At 32.4% G+C, this 20,000-nt stretch overlaps 1 protein-coding gene across 1 annotated transcript in view; it reads left to right on the forward strand.

The window, feature by feature from the left end:
• fam114a1 (family with sequence similarity 114 member A1) overlaps window positions 1–20,000 on the forward strand; it is a 73,409-nt gene that overhangs the window by 12,429 nt on the left and 40,980 nt on the right. Inside the window, exons 8-9 of the mRNA XM_071408616.1 lie at window positions 5,399–5,484; window positions 6,417–6,620. Coding sequence (XP_071264717.1) covers window positions 5,399–5,484; window positions 6,417–6,620 — 290 coding nt within the window. The remainder of the gene's footprint in view (window positions 1–5,398; window positions 5,485–6,416; window positions 6,621–20,000) is intronic.

A 20,000-nucleotide genomic window follows, 5' to 3' on the forward strand; every position in this document is an offset into this window, starting at 1 on the left:
CACAGCTGGGTCCTTAACCCCTGATAAACACAGCTGGGTCCTTAACCTCTGATAAACACAGCTGGGTCCTTAACCTCTGATAAACACAGCTGGGTCCTTAACCTCTGATAAACACAGCTGGGTCCTTAACCTCTGATAAACACAGCTGGGTCCTTAACCTCTGATAAACACAGCTGGGTCCTTAACCTCTGATAAACACAGCTGGGTCCTTAACCTCTAATAAACACAGCTGGGGTCCTTAACCTCTGATAAACACAGCTGGGTCCTTAACCTCTGATAAACACAGCTGGGTCCTTAACCTCTGATAAACACAGCTGGGTCCTTAACCTCTGATAAACACAGCTGGGTCCTTAACCTCTGATAAACACAGCTGGGTCCTTAACCTCTGATAAACACAGCTGGGTCCTTAACCTCTGATAAACACAGCTGGGTCTCTAGCCTCTGATAAACACAGCTGGGTCCTTAACCTCTGATAAACACAGCTGGGTCCTTAACCTCTGATAAACACAGCTGGGTCTCTAACCCCTGATAAACACAGCTGGGTCCTTAACCTCTGATAAACACAGCTGGGTCCTTAACCTCTGATAAACACAGCTGGGTCCTTAACCTCTGATAAACACAGCTGGGTCCTTAACCTCTGATAAACACAGCTGGGTCCTTAACCTCTGATAAACACAGCTGGGTCCTTAACCTCTGATAAACACAGCTGGGTCCTTAACCTCTGATAAACACAGCTGGGTCCTTAACCTCTGATAAACACAGCTGGGTCCTTAACCTCTGATAAACACAGCTGGGTCCTTAACCCCTGATAAACACAGCTGGGTCCTTAACCTCTGATAAACACAGCTGGGTCCTTAACCTCTGATAAACACAGCTGGGTTCCTTAACCTCTGATAAACACAGCTGGGTCCTTAACCTCTGATAAATACAGCTGGGTCCTTAACCTCTGATAAACACAGCTGGGGTCCTTAACCGCTGATAAACACAGCTGGGTCCTTAACCCCTGATAAACACAGCTGGGTTTGTCCAACAATTCGGTGCCTTTTGAGAAGTGTAACTTGTAAAAAAGAAGAAAAAAAAGTTTGATTTCCCCTCATTTTAACATTGTCATAAAGAGAACATGTTCAACTTAATAAAAAAACATGTTTCAATCTGAAGAGGTAAAATATGGCTATGACCCTAACAGGGTTGACCGTATCAGGGTTGACTAACAGGGTTGACCGTAACAGGGTTGACCCTAACAGGGTTGACTGTAACAGGGTTGACTAACAGGGTTGACTGTAACAGGGTTGACCGTAACAGGGTTGACCGTAACAGGGTTGACCGTAACAGGGTTGACAGTAACAGGGTTGACTGTAACAGGGTTGACTGTAACAGGGTTGACTGTAACAGGGTTGACAGTAACAGGGTTGACTGTAACAGGGTTGACAGTAACAGGGTTGACTGTAACAGGGTTGACTGTAACAGGGTTGACTGTAACAGGGTTGACTAACAGGGTTGACAGTAACAGGGTTGACTGTAACAGGGTTGACTGTAACAGAGTTGACTGTAACAGGGTTGACTGTAACAGAGTTGACTGTAACAGGGTTGACTGTAACATTGACTGTAACAGGGTTGACTGTAACAGAGTTGACTGTAACAGGGTTGACTGTAACAGAGTTGACTGTAACAGGGTTGACTGTAACAGGGTTGACTGTACAGAGTTGCTGTAACAGGGTTGACTGTAACAGGGTTGACCGTATCAGGGTTGACTAACAGGGTTGACCGTATCAGGGTTGACTGTAACAGGGTTGACTGTAACAGGGTTGACTGTAACAGGGTTGACTGTAACAGGGTTGAGCTGGTAACAGAGTTGACTGTAACAGGGTTGACTAACAGGGTTGACTGTATCAGGGTTGACTGTAACAGGGTTGACTAACAGGGTTGACTGTAACAGGGTTGACTGTAACAGGGTTGACTGTAACAGGGTTGACCGTAACAGGGTTGACCGTAACAGGGTTGACCATAACAGGGTTGACCATAACAGGGTTGACCATAACAGGGTTGACTGTAACAGGGTTGACTGTAACAGGGTTGACTGTAACAGGGTTGACTGTAACAGGGTTGACTGTAACAGGGTTGACTGTAACAGAGTTGACTGTAACAGGGTTGACTAACAGGGTTGACTGTATCAGGGTTGACTGTAACAGGGTTGACTAACAGGGTTGACTGTAACAGGGTTGACTGTAACAGGGTTGACTGTAACAGGGTTGACCGTAACAGGGTTGACCGTAACAGGGTTGACCATAACAGGGTTGACCATAACAGGGTTGACCATAACAGGGAGTGGCAATTGAATGCTAGCATCACATTTATTTTTATTTTTTATTGTTAAAACGTTTCTAACCTGTCTATCTATGGGTAACAGGGTTGGGTAAAGGGTTGGGTAACAGGGTTGGGTAACAGCGTTGGTTAACAGGGTTGGGTAACGGGGTTGGGTAACGGGGTTGGGTAACAGGGTTGGGTAACAGGGTTGGGTAACAGGGTTGGGTAACGGGGTTGGGTAACAGGGTTGGCCATGTTGCGTTCCAGCAACTCAGTTTAAAACGTTTCTAACCTGTCTATTTATGGGTAACGGGGTTGGGTAACGGGGTTGGGTAACGGGGTTGGGTAACGGGGTTGGGTAACAGGGTTGGGTAACAGGGTTGGGTAACGGGGTTGGGTAACGGGTTTGGGTAACAGGGTTGGGTAACAGCGTTGGTTAACGGGGTTGGGTAACGGGGTTGGGTAACGGGGTTGGGTAACGGGGTTGGGTAACGAGGTTGGGTAACGGGGTTGGGTAACGGGGTTGGATAACGGGGTTGGGTAACGGGGTTGGGTAACGGGGTTGGGTAACAGGGTTGGGTAACAGGGTTGGCCATGTTGTGTTCCAGCAGCTCAGTTTAGAACGTTTCTGGTACTGAACCAGCAGACCTAGACCCTGTTACACTGAACCAGCCAAGACGTAGTGGTACTGAATCAGCAGACCTAGACCCTGTCTCACTGAACCAGCCAAGACGTAGTGGTACTGAACCAGCAGACCTAGACCCTGTCTCACTGAACCAGCCAAGACGTAGTGGTACTGAATCAGCAGACCTAGACCCTGTCTCACTGAACCAGCCAAGAGGTAGTGGTACTGAACCAGCAGACCTAGACCCTGTCTCACTGAACGAGGAGCCAAGACGTAGTGGTACTGAATCAGCAGACCTAGACCCTGTCTCACTGAACCAGCCAAGACGTAGTGGTACTGAATCAGCAGACCTAGACCCTGTCTCACTGAACCAGCCAAAACGTAGTGGTACTGAATCAGCAGACTTAGACCCTGTCTCACTGAACCAGCCAAGACGTAGTGGTACTGAATCAGCAGACCTAGACCCTGTCTCACTGAACCAGCCAAGACGTAGTGGTACTGAACCAGCAGACCTAGACCCTGTCTCACTGAACCAGCCAAGACGTAGTGGTACTGAACCAGCAGACCTAGACCCTGTCTCACTGAACCAGCCATGACGTAGTGGTACTGAATCAGCAGACCTAGACCCTGTCACACTGAACCAGCCAAGACGTAGTGGTACTGAATCAGCAGACCTAGACCCTGTCACACTGAACCAGCCAAGACGTAGTGGTACTGAACCAGCAGACCTAGACCCTGTCTCACTGAACCAGCCAAGACGTAGTGGTACTGAATCAGCAGACCTAGACCCTGTCACACTGAACCAGCCAAGACGTAGTGGTACTGAACCAGCCAAGACGTAGTGGTACTGAATCAGCAGACCTAAACCCTGTCTCACTGAACCAGCCAAGACGTAGTGGTACTGAATCAGCAGACCTAGACCCTGTCACACTGAACCAGCCAAGACGTAGTGGTACTGAACCAGCAGACCTAGACCCTGTCTCACTGAACCAGCCAAGACGTAGTGGTACTGAATCAGCAGACCTAGACCCTGTCACACTGAACCAGCCAAGACGTAGTGGTACTGAACCAGCAGACCTAGACCCTGTCTCACTGAACCAGCCAAGACGTAGTGGTACTGAATCAGCAGACCTAGACCCTGTCACACTGAACCAGCCAAGACGTAGTGGTACTGAACCAGCCAAGACGTAGTGGTACTGAATCAGCAGACCTAAACCCTGTCTCACTGAACCAGCCAAGACGTAGTGGTACTGAACCAGCAGACCTAGACCCTGTCTCACTGAACCAGCCAAGACATAGTGGTACTGAATCAGCAGACCTAGACCCTGTCTCACTGAACGAGGAGCCAAGATGTAGTGGTACTGAATCAGCAGACCTAGACCCTGTCTCACTGAACCAGCCAAGACGTAGTGGTACTGAATCAGCAGACCTAGACCCTGTCTCACTGAACCAGCCAAGACGTAGTGGTACTGAATCAGCAGACCTAGACCCTGTCTCACTGAACCAGCCAAGATGTCCGACAATCGTTTACAACCTAAGAATTTTTCCACGACGTAGACAAAATCGTGGAATGAGACGGCTACAAGCGTAGGGGCCTGTAGTTTGTTGAAATCTGCCTCCAAGTGACACAGGGTTGACGGAGGGACATGTCAAAATGTAACATTTGGGCACTTTAGCCTTTAATTCATATTTTAAAAAACGGTCTATTTTAAAACGGGCACTTCATTTAATGTCTTTTAAAATTCAATATTAGTGCTCAATTTCTAGTTAAAATATCACAGGCATCTCTTTTTGTGTAACGACCCAGTTACTACTAGACTTGATGTTTAATCTGTCTCTCTCCGCTTGATGTTTAATCTGTCTCTCTCCGCTTGATGTTTAATCTGTCTCTCTCCGCTTGATGTTTAATCTGTCTCTCTCCGCTTGATGTTTAATCTGTCTCTCTCCGCTTGATGTTTAATCTGTCTCTCTCCGCTTGATGTTTAATCTGTCTCTCTCCGCTTGATGTTTAATCTGTCTCTCTCCGCTTGATGTTTAATCTGTAACTCTCCGCTTGATGTTTAATCTGTCTCTCTCCGCTTGATGTTTAATCTGTCTCTCTCCGCTTGATGTTTAATCTGTAACTCTCCGCTTGATGTTTAATCTGTCTCTCTCCGCTTGATGTTTAATCTGTCTCTCTCCGCTTGATGTTTAATCTGTCTCTCTCCGCTTGATGTTTAATCTGTAACTCTCCGCTTGATGTTTAATCTGTCTCTCTCCGCTTGATGTTTAATCTGTCTCTCTCCGCTTGATGTTTAATCTGTCTCTCTCCGCTTGATGTTTAATCTGTCTCTCTCCGCTTGATGTTTAATCTGTAACTCTCCGCTTGATGTTTAATCTGTCTCTCTCCGCTTGATGTTTAATCTGTCTCTCTCCGCTTGATGTTTAATCTGTCTCTCTCCGCTTGATGTTTAATCTGTCTCTTTCCAGCAGCTGATGGGGAGGAGTTTGTGAGTGTTCTGACTGAGCTGCTGTTTGAGCTTCACGTCGCTGCCACCCCGGACAAACTCAACAAGGTAACAGACAGTCGCTGCCACCCCGGACAAACTCAACAAGGTAACAGACAGTCGCTGCCACCCCGGACAAACTCAACAAGGTAACAGACAGTCGCTGCCACCCCGGACAAACTCAACAAGGTAACAGACAGTCGCTGCCACCCCGGACAAACTCAACAAGGTAACAGACAGTCGCTGCCACCCCGGACAAACTCAACAAGGTAACAGACAGTCGCTGCCACCCCGGACAAACTCAACAAGGTAACAGACTGTCGCTGCCACCCCGGACAAACTCAACAAGGTAACAGACAGTCGCTGTCACCCCGGACAAACTCAACAAGGTAACAGACAGTCGCTGTCACCCCGGACAAACTCAACAAGGTAACAGACTGTCGCTGCCACCCCGGACAAACTCAACAAGGTAACAGACAGTCGCTGCCACCCCGGACAAACTCAACAAGGTAACAGACAGTCGCTGCCACCCCGGACAAACTCAACAAGGTAACAGACTGTCGCTGCCACCCCGGACAAACTCAACAAGGTAACAGACAGTCGCTGCCACCCCGGACAAACTCAACAAGGTAACAGACTGTCGCTGCCACCCCGGACAAACTCAACAAGGTAACAGACAGTCGCTGTCACCCCGGACAAACTCAACAAGGTAACAGACAGTCGCTGTCACCCCGGACAAACTCAACAAGGTAACAGACAGTCGCTGTCACCCCGGACAAACTCAACAAGGTAACAGACAGTCGCTGCCACCCCGGACAAACTCAACAAGGTAACAGACAGTCTCTGCCACCCCGGACAAACTCAACAAGGTAACAGACAGTCGCTGCCACCCCAGACAAACTCAACAAGGTAACACACACACAGTTTTAATTTAATCTACTAAATAAGAATTAAGTTATTTTAGGTTAAAGTTTAGTTATGTCATGTCAATTCATCCCCAGGCCAGGATGAGAGCGCATGATTGGGTGAGAGAGGTGGAGAAACCTGTCGTCACAGATACCATCGGGGGGGCGACGGAGGAGGAGCAAAGAGGAGAACCTGAAATAAGAGAGGGAGAAGAAGAGAAGGGGGAAGAGAAGAAAGAGGGGGAGAAGCTGGAGGAGAGGAAAGAGGATGAGGAAGAGAGACGATCCAGGTCTGTAGAGGTGAGATCTGATTGGACAGAGAACGGTCTGTCTGTGTGTGTGTCTCTCTTCTCATGTTCTCTTTCCCTCGCTTCTATTTTTAAGCACGTAGTGTGTGTATGTTTATATATTGTGTGTGTGTTTATATATTGTGTGTGTATGTTTATATATTGTGTGTGTGTGTGTGTGTGTGTGTGTGTGTGTATGTTTATATATTGTGTGTGTGTTTATATATTGTGTGTATGTTTATATATTGTGTGTGTGTTTATATATTGTGTGTATGTTTATATATTGTGTGTGTGTTTATATATTGTGTGTGTATGTTTATATATTGTGTGTGTGTGTGTGTGTGTGTGTGTGTGTGTATGTTTATATATTGTGTGTGTGTTTATATATTGTGTGTGTATGTTTATATATTGTGTGTGTGTTTATATATTGTGTGTATGTTTATATATTGTGTGTGTGTTTATATATTGTGTGTATGTTTATATATTGTGTGTGTGTTTATATATTGTGTGTGTATGTTTATATATTGTGTGTGTGTGTGTGTGTGTGTGTGTGTGTGTATGTTTATATATTGTGTGTATGTTTATATATTGTGTGTGTGTTTATATATTGTGTGTGTATGTTTATATATTGTGTGTATGTTTATATATTGTGTGTATGTTTATATATTGTGTGTGTATGTTTATATATTGTGTGTGTGTGTATGTTTATATATTGTGTGTGTGTTTATATATTGTGTGTGTGTTTATATATTGTGTGTATGTTTATATATTGTGTGTATGTTTATATATTGTGTGTGTATGTTTATATATTGTGTGTGTGTGTATGTTTATATATTGTGTGTGTGTTTATATATTGTGTGTGTGTTTATATATTGTGTGTATGTTTATATATTGTGTGTGTGTTTATATATTGTGTGTATGTTTATATATTGTGTGTATGTTTATATATTGTGTGTATGTTTATATATTGTGTGTGTGTGTATGTTTATATATTGTGTGTATGTTTATATATTGTGTGTGTGTTTATATATTGTGTGTATGTTTATATATTGTGTGTGTGTTTATATATTGTGTGTGTGTTTATATATTGTGTGTATGTTTATATATTGTGTGTGTGTTTATATATTGTGTGTATGTTTATATATTGTGTGTATGTTTATATATTGTGTGTGTATGTTTATATATTGTGTGTGTGTGTATGTTTATATATTGTGTGTGTGTTTATATATTGTGTGTGTGTTTATATATTGTGTGTATGTTTATATATTGTGTGTGTGTTTATATATTGTGTGTATGTTTATATATTGTGTGTATGTTTATATATTGTGTGTATGTTTATATATTGTGTGTATGTTTATATATTGTGTGTATGTTTATATATTGTGTGTGTATGTTTATATATTGTGTGTATGTTTATATATTGTGTGTATGTTTATATATTGTGTGTATGTTTATATATTGTGTGTATGTTTATATATTGTGTGTGTGTGTATGTTTATATATTGTGTGTATGTTTATATATTGTGTGTATGTTTATATATTGTGTGTATGTTTATATATTGTGTGTGTGTTTATATATTGTGTGTGTGTTTATATATTGTGTGTGTGTTTATATATTGTGTGTGTGTGTATGTTTATATATTGTGTGTATGTTTATATATTGTGTGTATGTTTATATATTGTGTGTGTGTGTATGTTTATATATTGTGTGTATGTTTATATATTGTGTGTGTGTTTATATATTGTGTGTATGTTTATATATTGTGTGTGTGTTTATATATTGTGTGTGTGTTTATATATTGTGTGTATGTTTATATATTGTGTGTGTGTTTATATATTGTGTGTATGTTTATATATTGTGTGTATGTTTATATATTGTGTGTATGTTTATATATTGTGTGTATGTTTATATATTGTGTGTATGTTTATATATTGTGTGTATGTTTATATATTGTGTGTATGTTTATATATTGTGTGTATGTTTATATATTGTGTGTATGTTTATATATTGTGTGTGTGTTTATATATTGTGTGTATGTTTATATATTGTGTGTATGTTTATATATTGTGTGTGTGTGTATGTTTATATATTGTGTGTATGTTTATATATTGTGTGTGTGTTTATATATTGTGTGTATGTTTATATATTGTGTGTGTGTTTATATATTGTGTGTATGTTTATATATTGTGTGTATGTTTATATATTGTGTGTATGTTTATATATTGTGTGTATGTTTATATATTGTGTGTATGTTTATATATTGTGTGTATGTTTATATATTGTGTGTATGTTTATATATTGTGTGTGTATGTTTATATATTGTGTGTATGTTTATATATTGTGTGTATGTTTATATATTGTGTGTATGTTTATATATTGTGTGTATGTTTATATATTGTGTGTATGTTTATATATTGTGTGTATGTTTATATATTGTGTGTGTGTGTATGTTTATATATTGTGTGTATGTTTATATATTGTGTGTATGTTTATATATTGTGTGTATGTTTATATATTGTGTGTATGTTTATATATTGTGTGTATGTTTATATATTGTGTGTATGTTTATATATTGTGTGTATGTTTATATATTGTGTGTATGTTTATATATTGTGTGTATGTTTATATATTGTGTGTATGTTTATATATTGTGTGTATGTTTATATATTGTGTGTATGTTTATATATTGTGTGTATGTTTATATATTGTGTGTATGTTTATATATTGTGTGTGTGTTTATATATTGTGTGTATGTTTATATATTGTGTGTATGTTTATATATTGTGTGTGTGTGTATGTTTATATATTGTGTGTATGTTTATATATTGTGTGTGTGTTTATATATTGTGTGTATGTTTATATATTGTGTGTGTGTTTATATATTGTGTGTATGTTTATATATTGTGTGTATGTTTATATATTGTGTGTATGTTTATATATTGTGTGTATGTTTATATATTGTGTGTATGTTTATATATTGTGTGTATGTTTATATATTGTGTGTATGTTTATATATTGTGTGTGTGTGTATGTTTATATATTGTGTGTGTGTTTATATATTGTGTGTGTGTTTATATATTGTGTGTGTGTGTATGTTTATATATTGTGTGTATGTTTATATATTGTGTGTATGTTTATATATTGTGTGTATGTTTATATATTGTGTGTATGTTTATATATTGTGTGTATGTTTATATATTGTGTGTGTGTGTATGTTTATATATTGTGTGTATGTTTATATATTGTGTGTGTGTTTATATATTGTGTGTATGTTTATATATTGTGTGTATGTTTATATATTGTGTGTGTGTTTATATATTGTGTGTATGTTTATATATTGTGTGTATGTTTATATATTGTGTGTATGTTTATATATTGTGTGTATGTTTATATATTGTGTGTATGTTTATATATTGTGTGTATGTTTATATATTGTGTGTATGTTTATATATTGTGTGTGTGTGTATGTTTATATATTGTGTGTATGTTTATATATTGTGTGTGTGTTTATATATTGTGTGTATGTTTATATATTGTGTGTGTGTTTATATATTGTGTGTGTGTTTATATATTGTGTGTATGTTTATATATTGTGTGTGTGTTTATATATTGTGTGTATGTTTATATATTGTGTGTATGTTTATATATTGTGTGTGTGTTTATATATTGTGTGTGTGTGTATGTTTATATATTGTGTGTATGTTTATATATTGTGTGTATGTTTATATATTGTGTGTATGTTTATATATTGTGTGTATGTTTATATATTGTGTGTGTGTTTATATATTGTGTGTGTGTGTGTATGTTTATATATTGTGTGTATGTTTATATATTGTGTGTGTGTGTGTATATATTGTGTGTATGTTTATATATTGTGTGTATGTTTATATATTGTGTGTGTGTTTATATATTGTGTGTGTGTGTATGTTTATATATTGTGTGTATGTTTATATATTGTGTGTGTGTTTATATATTGTGTGTGTGTGTATGTTTATATATTGTGTGTATGTTTATATATTGTGTGTATGTTTATATATTGTGTGTATGTTTATATATTGTGTGTATGTTTATATATTGTGTGTATGTTTATATATTGTGTGTATGTTTATATATTGTGTGTATGTTTATATATTGTGTGTATGTTTATATATTGTGTGTGTGTGTATGTTTATATATTGTGTGTATGTTTATATATTGTGTGTGTGTTTATATATTGTGTGTGTGTGTATGTTTATATATTGTGTGTATGTTTATATATTGTGTGTGTGTGTATGTTTATATATTGTGTGTATGTTTATATATTGTGTGTGTGTTTATATATTGTGTGTATGTTTATATATTGTGTGTGTGTGTGTATGTTTATATATTGTGTGTATGTTTATATATTGTGTGTGTGTGTGTATGTTTATATATTGTGTGTATGTTTATATATTGTGTGTATGTTTATATATTGTGTGTGTGTGTATGTTTATATATTGTGTGTGTGTTTATATATTGTGTGTGTGTTTATATATTGTGTGTGTGTGTGTATGTTTATATATTGTGTGTATGTTTATATATTGTGTGTATGTTTATATATTGTGTGTGTGTGTATGTTTATATATTGTGTGTGTGTTTATATATTGTGTGTGTGTTTATATATTGTGTGTGTGTTTATATATTGTGTGTGTGTTTATATATTGTGTGTGTGTTTATATATTGTGTGTATGTTTATATATTGTGTGTATGTTTATATATTGTGTGTATGTTTATATATTGTGTGTGTGTGTATGTTTATATATTGTGTGTATGTTTATATATTGTGTGTATGTTTATATATTGTGTGTGTGTGTATGTTTATATATTGTGTGTGTGTTTATATATTGTGTGTGTGTTTATATATTGTGTGTGTGTTTATATATTGTGTGTATGTTTATATATTGTGTGTATGTTTATATATTGTGTGTATGTTTATATATTGTGTGTGTGTGTATGTTTATATATTGTGTGTATGTTTATATATTGTGTGTATGTTTATATATTGTGTGTGTGTGTATGTTTATATATTGTGTGTGTGTTTATATATTGTGTGTGTGTTTATATATTGTGTGTGTGTTTATATATTGTGTGTATGTTTATATATTGTGTGTATGTTTATATATTGTGTGTATGTTTATATATTGTGTGTATGTTTATATATTGTGTGTGTGTGTATGTTTATATATTGTGTGTGTGTTTATATATTGTGTGTATGTTTATATATTGTGTGTATGTTTATATATTGTGTGTATGTTTATATATTGTGTGTGTGTGTATGTTTATATATTGTGTGTATGTTTATATATTGTGTGTGTGTTTATATATTGTGTGTGTGTGTATGTTTATATATTGTGTGTATGTTTATATATTGTGTGTATGTTTATATATTGTGTGTATGTTTATATATTGTGTGTGTGTGTATGTTTATATATTGTGTGTATGTTTATATATTGTGTGTATGTTTATATATTGTGTGTGTGTGTATGTTTATATATTGTGTGTATGTTTATATATTGTGTGTGTGTGTATGTTTATATATTGTGTGTGTGTGTATGTTTATATATTGTGTGTATGTTTATATATTGTGTGTGTGTTTATATATTGTGTGTGTGTGTATGTTTATATATTGTGTGTATGTTTATATATTGTGTGTATGTTTATATATTGTGTGTATGTTTATATATTGTGTGTATGTTTATATATTGTGTGTATGTTTATATATTGTGTGTGTGTGTATGTTTATATATTGTGTGTGTGTGTATATATTGTGTGTGTGTGTATGTTTATATATTGTGTGTATGTTTATATATTGTGTGTATGTTTATATATTGTGTGTATGTTTATATATTGTGTGTGTGTTTATATATTGTGTGTGTGTGTATGTTTATATATTGTGTGTGTGTTTATATATTGTGTGTATGTTTATATATTGTGTGTATGTTTATATATTGTGTGTATGTTTATATATTGTGTGTATGTTTATATATTGTGTGTGTGTTTATATATTGTGTGTATGTTTATATATTGTGTGTATGTTTATATATTGTGTGTATGTTTATATATTGTGTGTGTGTTTATATATTGTGTGTATGTTTATATATTGTGTGTGTGTGTATGTTTATATATTGTGTGTGTGTTTATATATTGTGTGTGTGTGTATGTTTATATATTGTGTGTATGTTTATATATTGTGTGTATGTTTATATATTGTGTGTATGTTTATATATTGTGTGTATGTTTATATATTGTGTGTGTGTTTATATATTGTGTGTATGTTTATATATTGTGTGTGTGTGTATGTTTATATATTGTGTGTGTGTTTATATATTGTGTGTGTGTTTATATATTGTGTGTATGTTTATATATTGTGTGTATGTTTATATATTGTGTGTGTGTTTATATATTGTGTGTATGTTTATATATTGTGTGTGTGTGTATGTTTATATATTGTGTGTATGTTTATATATTGTGTGTATGTTTATATATTGTGTGTATGTTTATATATTGTGTGTATGTTTATATATTGTGTGTGTGTTTATATATTGTGTGTGTGTTTATATATTGTGTGTGTGTGTATATATTGTGTGTGTGTGTATGTTTATATATTGTGTGTATGTTTATATATTGTGTGTGTGTGTATGTTTATATATTGTGTGTATGTTTATATATTGTGTGTATGTTTATATATTGTGTGTGTGTTTATATATTGTGTGTGTGTGTGTTTATATATTGTGTGTATGTTTATATATTGTGTGTGTGTGTATGTTTATATATTGTGTGTGTGTTTATATATTGTGTGTGTGTGTATGTTTATATATTGTGTGTATGTTTATATATTGTGTGTATGTTTATATATTGTGTGTATGTTTATATATTGTGTGTATGTTTATATATTGTGTGTGTGTTTATATATTGTGTGTATGTTTATATATTGTGTGTGTGTTTATATATTGTGTGTGTGTGTATGTTTATATATTGTGTGTATGTTTATATATTGTGTGTGTGTGTATATATTGTGTGTGTGTGTATGTTTATATATTGTGTGTATGTTTATATATTGTGTGTATGTTTATATATTGTGTGTGTGTTTATATATTGTGTGTGTGTGTATGTTTATATATTGTGTGTATGTTTATATATTGTGTGTGTGTGTATATATTGTGTGTGTGTGTATGTTTATATATTGTGTGTATGTTTATATATTGTGTGTGTGTTTATATATTGTGTGTATGTTTATATATTGTGTGTATGTTTATATATTGTGTGTGTGTGTATGTTTATATATTGTGTGTGTGTTTATATATTGTGTGTGTGTGTATGTTTATATATTGTGTGTATGTTTATATATTGTGTGTGTGTGTATGTTTATATATTGTGTGTGTGTGTATGTTTATATATTGTGTGTGTGTTTATATATTGTGTGTGTGTGTATGTTTATATATTGTGTGTATGTTTATATATTGTGTGTATGTTTATATATTGTGTGTATGTTTATATATTGTGTGTATGTTTATATATTGTGTGTGTGTTTATATATTGTGTGTGTGTTTATATATTGTGTGTATGTTTATATATTGTGTGTATGTTTATATATTGTGTGTATGTTTATATATTGTGTGTATGTTTATATATTGTGTGTATGTTTATATATTGTGTGTGTGTTTATATATTGTGTGTATGTTTATATATTGTGTGTGTGTGTGTTTATATATTGTGTGTGTATGTATGTTTATATATTGTGTGTATGTTTATATATTGTGTGTGTGTGTATGTTTATATATTGTGTGTGTGTTTATATATTGTGTGTGTGTGTATGTTTATATATTGTGTGTGTGTTTATATATTGTGTGTGTGTGTATGTTTATATATTGTGTGTATGTTTATATATTGTGTGTGTGTGTATATATTGTGTGTGTGTGTATGTTTATATATTGTGTGTATGTTTATATATTGTGTGTGTGTTTATATATTGTGTGTGTGTGTGTTTATATATTGTGTGTGTGTTTATATATTGTGTGTATGTTTATATATTGTGTGTATGTTTATATATTGTGTGTATGTTTATATATTTTGTGTGTGTTTATATATTGTGTGTGTGTGTATGTTTATATATTGTGTGTATGTTTATATATTGTGTGTATGTTTATATATTGTGTGTATGTTTATATATTGTGTGTATGTTTATATATTGTGTGTGTGTTTATATATTGTGTGTGTGTGTATGTTTATATATTGTGTGTATGTTTATATATTGTGTGTATGTTTATATATTGTGTGTGTGTGTATGTTTATATATTGTGTGTGTGTGTATGTTTATATATTGTGTGTGTGTGTATGTTTATATATTGTGTGTGTGTGTGTGTTTATATATTGTGTGTGTGTGTATGTTTATATATTGTGTGTATGTTTATATATTGTGTGTGTGTGTATGTTTATATATTGTGTGTGTGTTTATATATTGTGTGTGTGTGTATGTTTATATATTGTGTGTGTGTTTATATATTGTGTGTGTGTGTATGTTTATATATTGTGTGTATGTTTATATATTGTGTGTGTGTGTATATATTGTGTGTGTGTGTATGTTTATATATTGTGTGTATGTTTATATATTGTGTGTGTGTTTATATATTGTGTGTGTGTGTGTTTATATATTGTGTGTGTGTTTATATATTGTGTGTATGTTTATATATTGTGTGTATGTTTATATATTGTGTGTATGTTTATATATTTTGTGTGTGTTTATATATTGTGTGTGTGTGTATGTTTATATATTGTGTGTATGTTTATATATTGTGTGTATGTTTATATATTGTGTGTATGTTTATATATTGTGTGTATGTTTATATATTGTGTGTGTGTTTATATATTGTGTGTGTGTGTATGTTTATATATTGTGTGTATGTTTATATATTGTGTGTATGTTTATATATTGTGTGTGTGTGTATGTTTATATATTGTGTGTATGTTTATATATTGTGTGTGTGTGTATGTTTATATATTGTGTGTGTGTTTATATATTGTGTGTGTGTGTATGTTTATATATTGTGTGTATGTTTATATATTGTGTGTGTGTGTATGTTTATATATTGTGTGTGTGTGTATATATTGTGTGTGTGTGTATGTTTATATATTGTGTGTATGTTTATATATTGTGTGTGTGTGTATGTTTATATATTGTGTGTATGTTTATATATTGTGTGTATGTTTATATATTGTGTGTGTGTTTATATATTGTGTGTGTGTGTATATATTGTGTGTGTGTGTATGTTTATATATTGTGTGTATGTTTATATATTGTGTGTGTATGTTTATATATTGTGTGTGTGTGTATATATTGTGTGTGTGTGTATGTTTATATATTGTGTGTATGTTTATATATTGTGTGTATGTTTATATATTGTGTGTGTATGTTTATATATTGTGTGTGTGTGTATATATTGTGTGTGTGTGTATGTTTATATATTGTGTGTATGTTTATATATTGTGTGTGTGTGTATGTTTATATATTGTGTGTATGTTTATATATTGTGTGTGTGTGTATGTTTATATATTGTGTGTGTGTTTATATATTGTGTGTATGTTTATATATTGTGTGTGTATGTTTATATATTGTGTGTGTGTGTATATATTGTGTGTGTGTGTATGTTTATATATTGTGTGTATGTTTATATATTGTGTGTGTGTGTATGTTTATATATTGTGTGTATGTTTATATATTGTGTGTGTGTGTATGTTTATATATTGTGTGTGTGTTTATATATTGTGTGTATGTTTATATATTGTGTGTATGTTTATATATTGTGTGTGTGTTTATATATTGTGTGTGTGTGTATATATTGTGTGTGTGTGTATGTTTATATATTGTGTGTATGTTTATATATTGTGTGTGTGTTTATATATTGTGTGTATGTTTATATATTGTGTGTATGTTTATATATTGTGTGTGTATGTTTATATATTGTGTGTATGTTTATATATTGTGTGTGTGTGTATGTTTATATATTGTGTGTATGTTTATATATTGTGTGTATGTTTATATATTGTGTGTGTGTGTATGTTTATATATTGTGTGTATGTTTATATATTGTGTGTATGTTTATATATTGTGTGTATGTTTATATATTGTGTGTGTGTGTATGTTTATATATTGTGTGTATGTTTATATATTGTGTGTGTGTGTATGTTTATATATTGTGTGTGTGTTTATATATTGTGTGTGTGTGTATGTTTATATATTGTGTGTATGTTTATATATTGTGTGTATGTTTATATATTGTGTGTATGTTTATATATTGTGTGTGTGTTTATATATTGTGTGTATGTTTATATATTGTGTGTGTGTGTATGTTTATATATTGTGTGTGTGTTTATATATTGTGTGTGTGTGTATGTTTATATATTGTGTGTGTGTTTATATATTGTGTGTGTGTGTATGTTTATATATTGTGTGTATGTTTATATATTGTGTGTATGTTTATATATTGTGTGTGTGTGTATGTTTATATATTGTGTGTGTGTTTATATATTGTGTGTGTGTGTATGTTTATATATTGTGTGTGTGTTTATATATTGTGTGTGTGTGTATGTTTATATATTGTGTGTATGTTTATATATTGTGTGTATGTTTATATATTGTGTGTATGTTTATATATTGTGTGTATGTTTATATATTGTGTGTGTGTGTATGTTTATATATTGTGTGTATGTTTATATATTGTGTGTGTGTGTATGTTTATATATTGTGTGTGTGTTTATATATTGTGTGTGTGTGTATGTTTATATATTGTGTGTATGTTTATATATTGTGTGTATGTTTATATATTGTGTGTATGTTTATATATTGTGTGTGTGTTTATATATTGTGTGTATGTTTATATATTGTGTGTGTGTGTATGTTTATATATTGTGTGTGTGTTTATATATTGTGTGTGTGTGTATGTTTATATATTGTGTGTGTGTTTATATATTGTGTGTGTGTGTATGTTTATATATTGTGTGTATGTTTATATATTGTGTGTATGTTTATATATTGTGTGTGTGTGTATGTTTATATATTGTGTGTGTGTTTATATATTGTGTGTGTGTGTATGTTTATATATTGTGTGTGTGTTTATATATTGTGTGTGTGTGTATGTTTATATATTGTGTGTATGTTTATATATTGTGTGTATGTTTATATATTGTGTGTGTGTGTATGTTTATATATTGTGTGTATGTTTATATATTGTGTGTATGTTTATATATTGTGTGTGTGTGTATGTTTATATATTGTGTGTATGTTTATATATTGTGTGTGTGTTTATATATTGTGTGTGTGTGTATGTTTATATATTGTGTGTGTGTTTATATATTGTGTGTATGTTTATATATTGTGTGTATGTTTATATATTGTGTGTGTGTTTATATATTGTGTGTGTGTGTATGTTTATATATTGTGTGTATGTTTATATATTGTGTGTGTATGTTTATATATTGTGTGTATGTTTATATATTGTGTGTGTGTGTATGTTTATATATTGTGTGTATGTTTATATATTGTGTGTGTATGTTTATATATTGTGTGTATGTTTATATATTGTGTGTGTGTGTTTATATATTGTGTGTGTGTTTATATATTGTGTGTATGTTTATATATTGTGTGTATGTTTATATATTGTGTGTATGTTTATATATTGTGTGTATGTTTATATATTGTGTGTATGTTTATATATTGTGTGTGTATGTTTATATATTGTGTGTATGTTTATATATTGTGTGTATGTTTATATATTGTGTGTGTGTTTATATATTGTGTGTGTGTTTATATATTGTGTGTATGTTTATATATTGTGTGTATGTTTATATATTGTGTGTATGTTTATATATTGTGTGTGTGTTTATATATTGTGTGTGTGTTTATATATTGTGTGTATGTTTATATATTGTGTGTATGTTTATATATTGTGTGTATGTTTATATATTGTGTGTATGTTTATATATTGTGTGTGTGTGTATGTTTATATATTGTGTGTATGTTTATATATTGTGTGTGTGTGTATGTTTATATATTGTGTGTATGTTTATATATTGTGTGTGTGTGTATGTTTATATATTGTGTGTGTGTGTATGTTTATATATTGTGTGTATGTTTATATATTGTGTGTGTGTTTATATATTGTGTGTGTGTGTATGTTTATATATTGTGTGTATGTTTATATATTGTGTGTATGTTTATATATTGTGTGTATGTTTATATATTGTGTGTATGTTTATATATTGTGTGTATGTTTATATATTGTGTGTGTGTGTATGTTTATATATTGTGTGTGTGTGTATATATTGTGTGTGTGTGTATGTTTATATATTGTGTGTATGTTTATATATTGTGTGTATGTTTATATATTGTGTGTATGTTTATATATTGTGTGTGTGTTTATATATTGTGTGTGTGTGTATGTTTATATATTGTGTGTATGTTTATATATTGTGTGTATGTTTATATATTGTGTGTATGTTTATATATTGTGTGTATGTTTATATATTGTGTGTATGTTTATATATTGTGTGTATGTTTATATATTGTGTGTATGTTTATATATTGTGTGTATGTTTATATATTGTGTGTATGTTTATATATTGTGTGTGTGTTTATATATTGTGTGTGTGTTTATATATGTGTGTGTGTGTGTGTGTGTGTGTGTGTGTGTGTATGTTTATATATTGTGTGTGTGTTTATATATTGTGTGTGTGTTTATATATTGTGTGTATGTTTATATATTGTGTGTGTGTTTATATATTGTGTGTGTGTTTATATATTGTGTGTGTGTTTATATATTGTGTGTGTGTTTATATATTGTGTGTATGTTTATATATTGTGTGTATGTTTATATATTGTGTGTATGTTTATATATTGTGTGTGTGTGTATGTTTATATATTGTGTGTGTGTTTATATATTGTGTGTGTGTGTATGTTTATATATTGTGTGTATGTTTATATATTGTGTGTGTGTTTATATATTGTGTGTATGTTTATATATTGTGTGTATGTTTATATATTGTGTGTATGTTTATATATTGTGTGTATGTTTATATATTGTGTGTATGTTTATATATTGTGTGTATGTTTATATATTGTGTGTATGTTTATATATTGTGTGTATGTTTATATATTGTGTGTATGTTTATATATTGTGTGTGTGTGTATGTTTATATATTGTGTGTGTGTTTATATATTGTGTGTGTGTGTATGTTTATATATTGTGTGTATGTTTATATATTGTGTGTGTGTTTATATATTGTGTGTATGTTTATATATTGTGTGTATGTTTATATATTGTGTGTGTATGTTTATATATTGTGTGTGTGTGTATGTTTATATATTGTGTGTATGTTTAT

The sequence above is a fragment of the Salvelinus alpinus genome, chromosome 6 (assembly GCF_045679555.1).
Source record: "Salvelinus alpinus chromosome 6, SLU_Salpinus.1, whole genome shotgun sequence".
In the NCBI taxonomy this organism is placed as follows: Eukaryota; Metazoa; Chordata; class Actinopteri; order Salmoniformes; family Salmonidae; genus Salvelinus; species Salvelinus alpinus.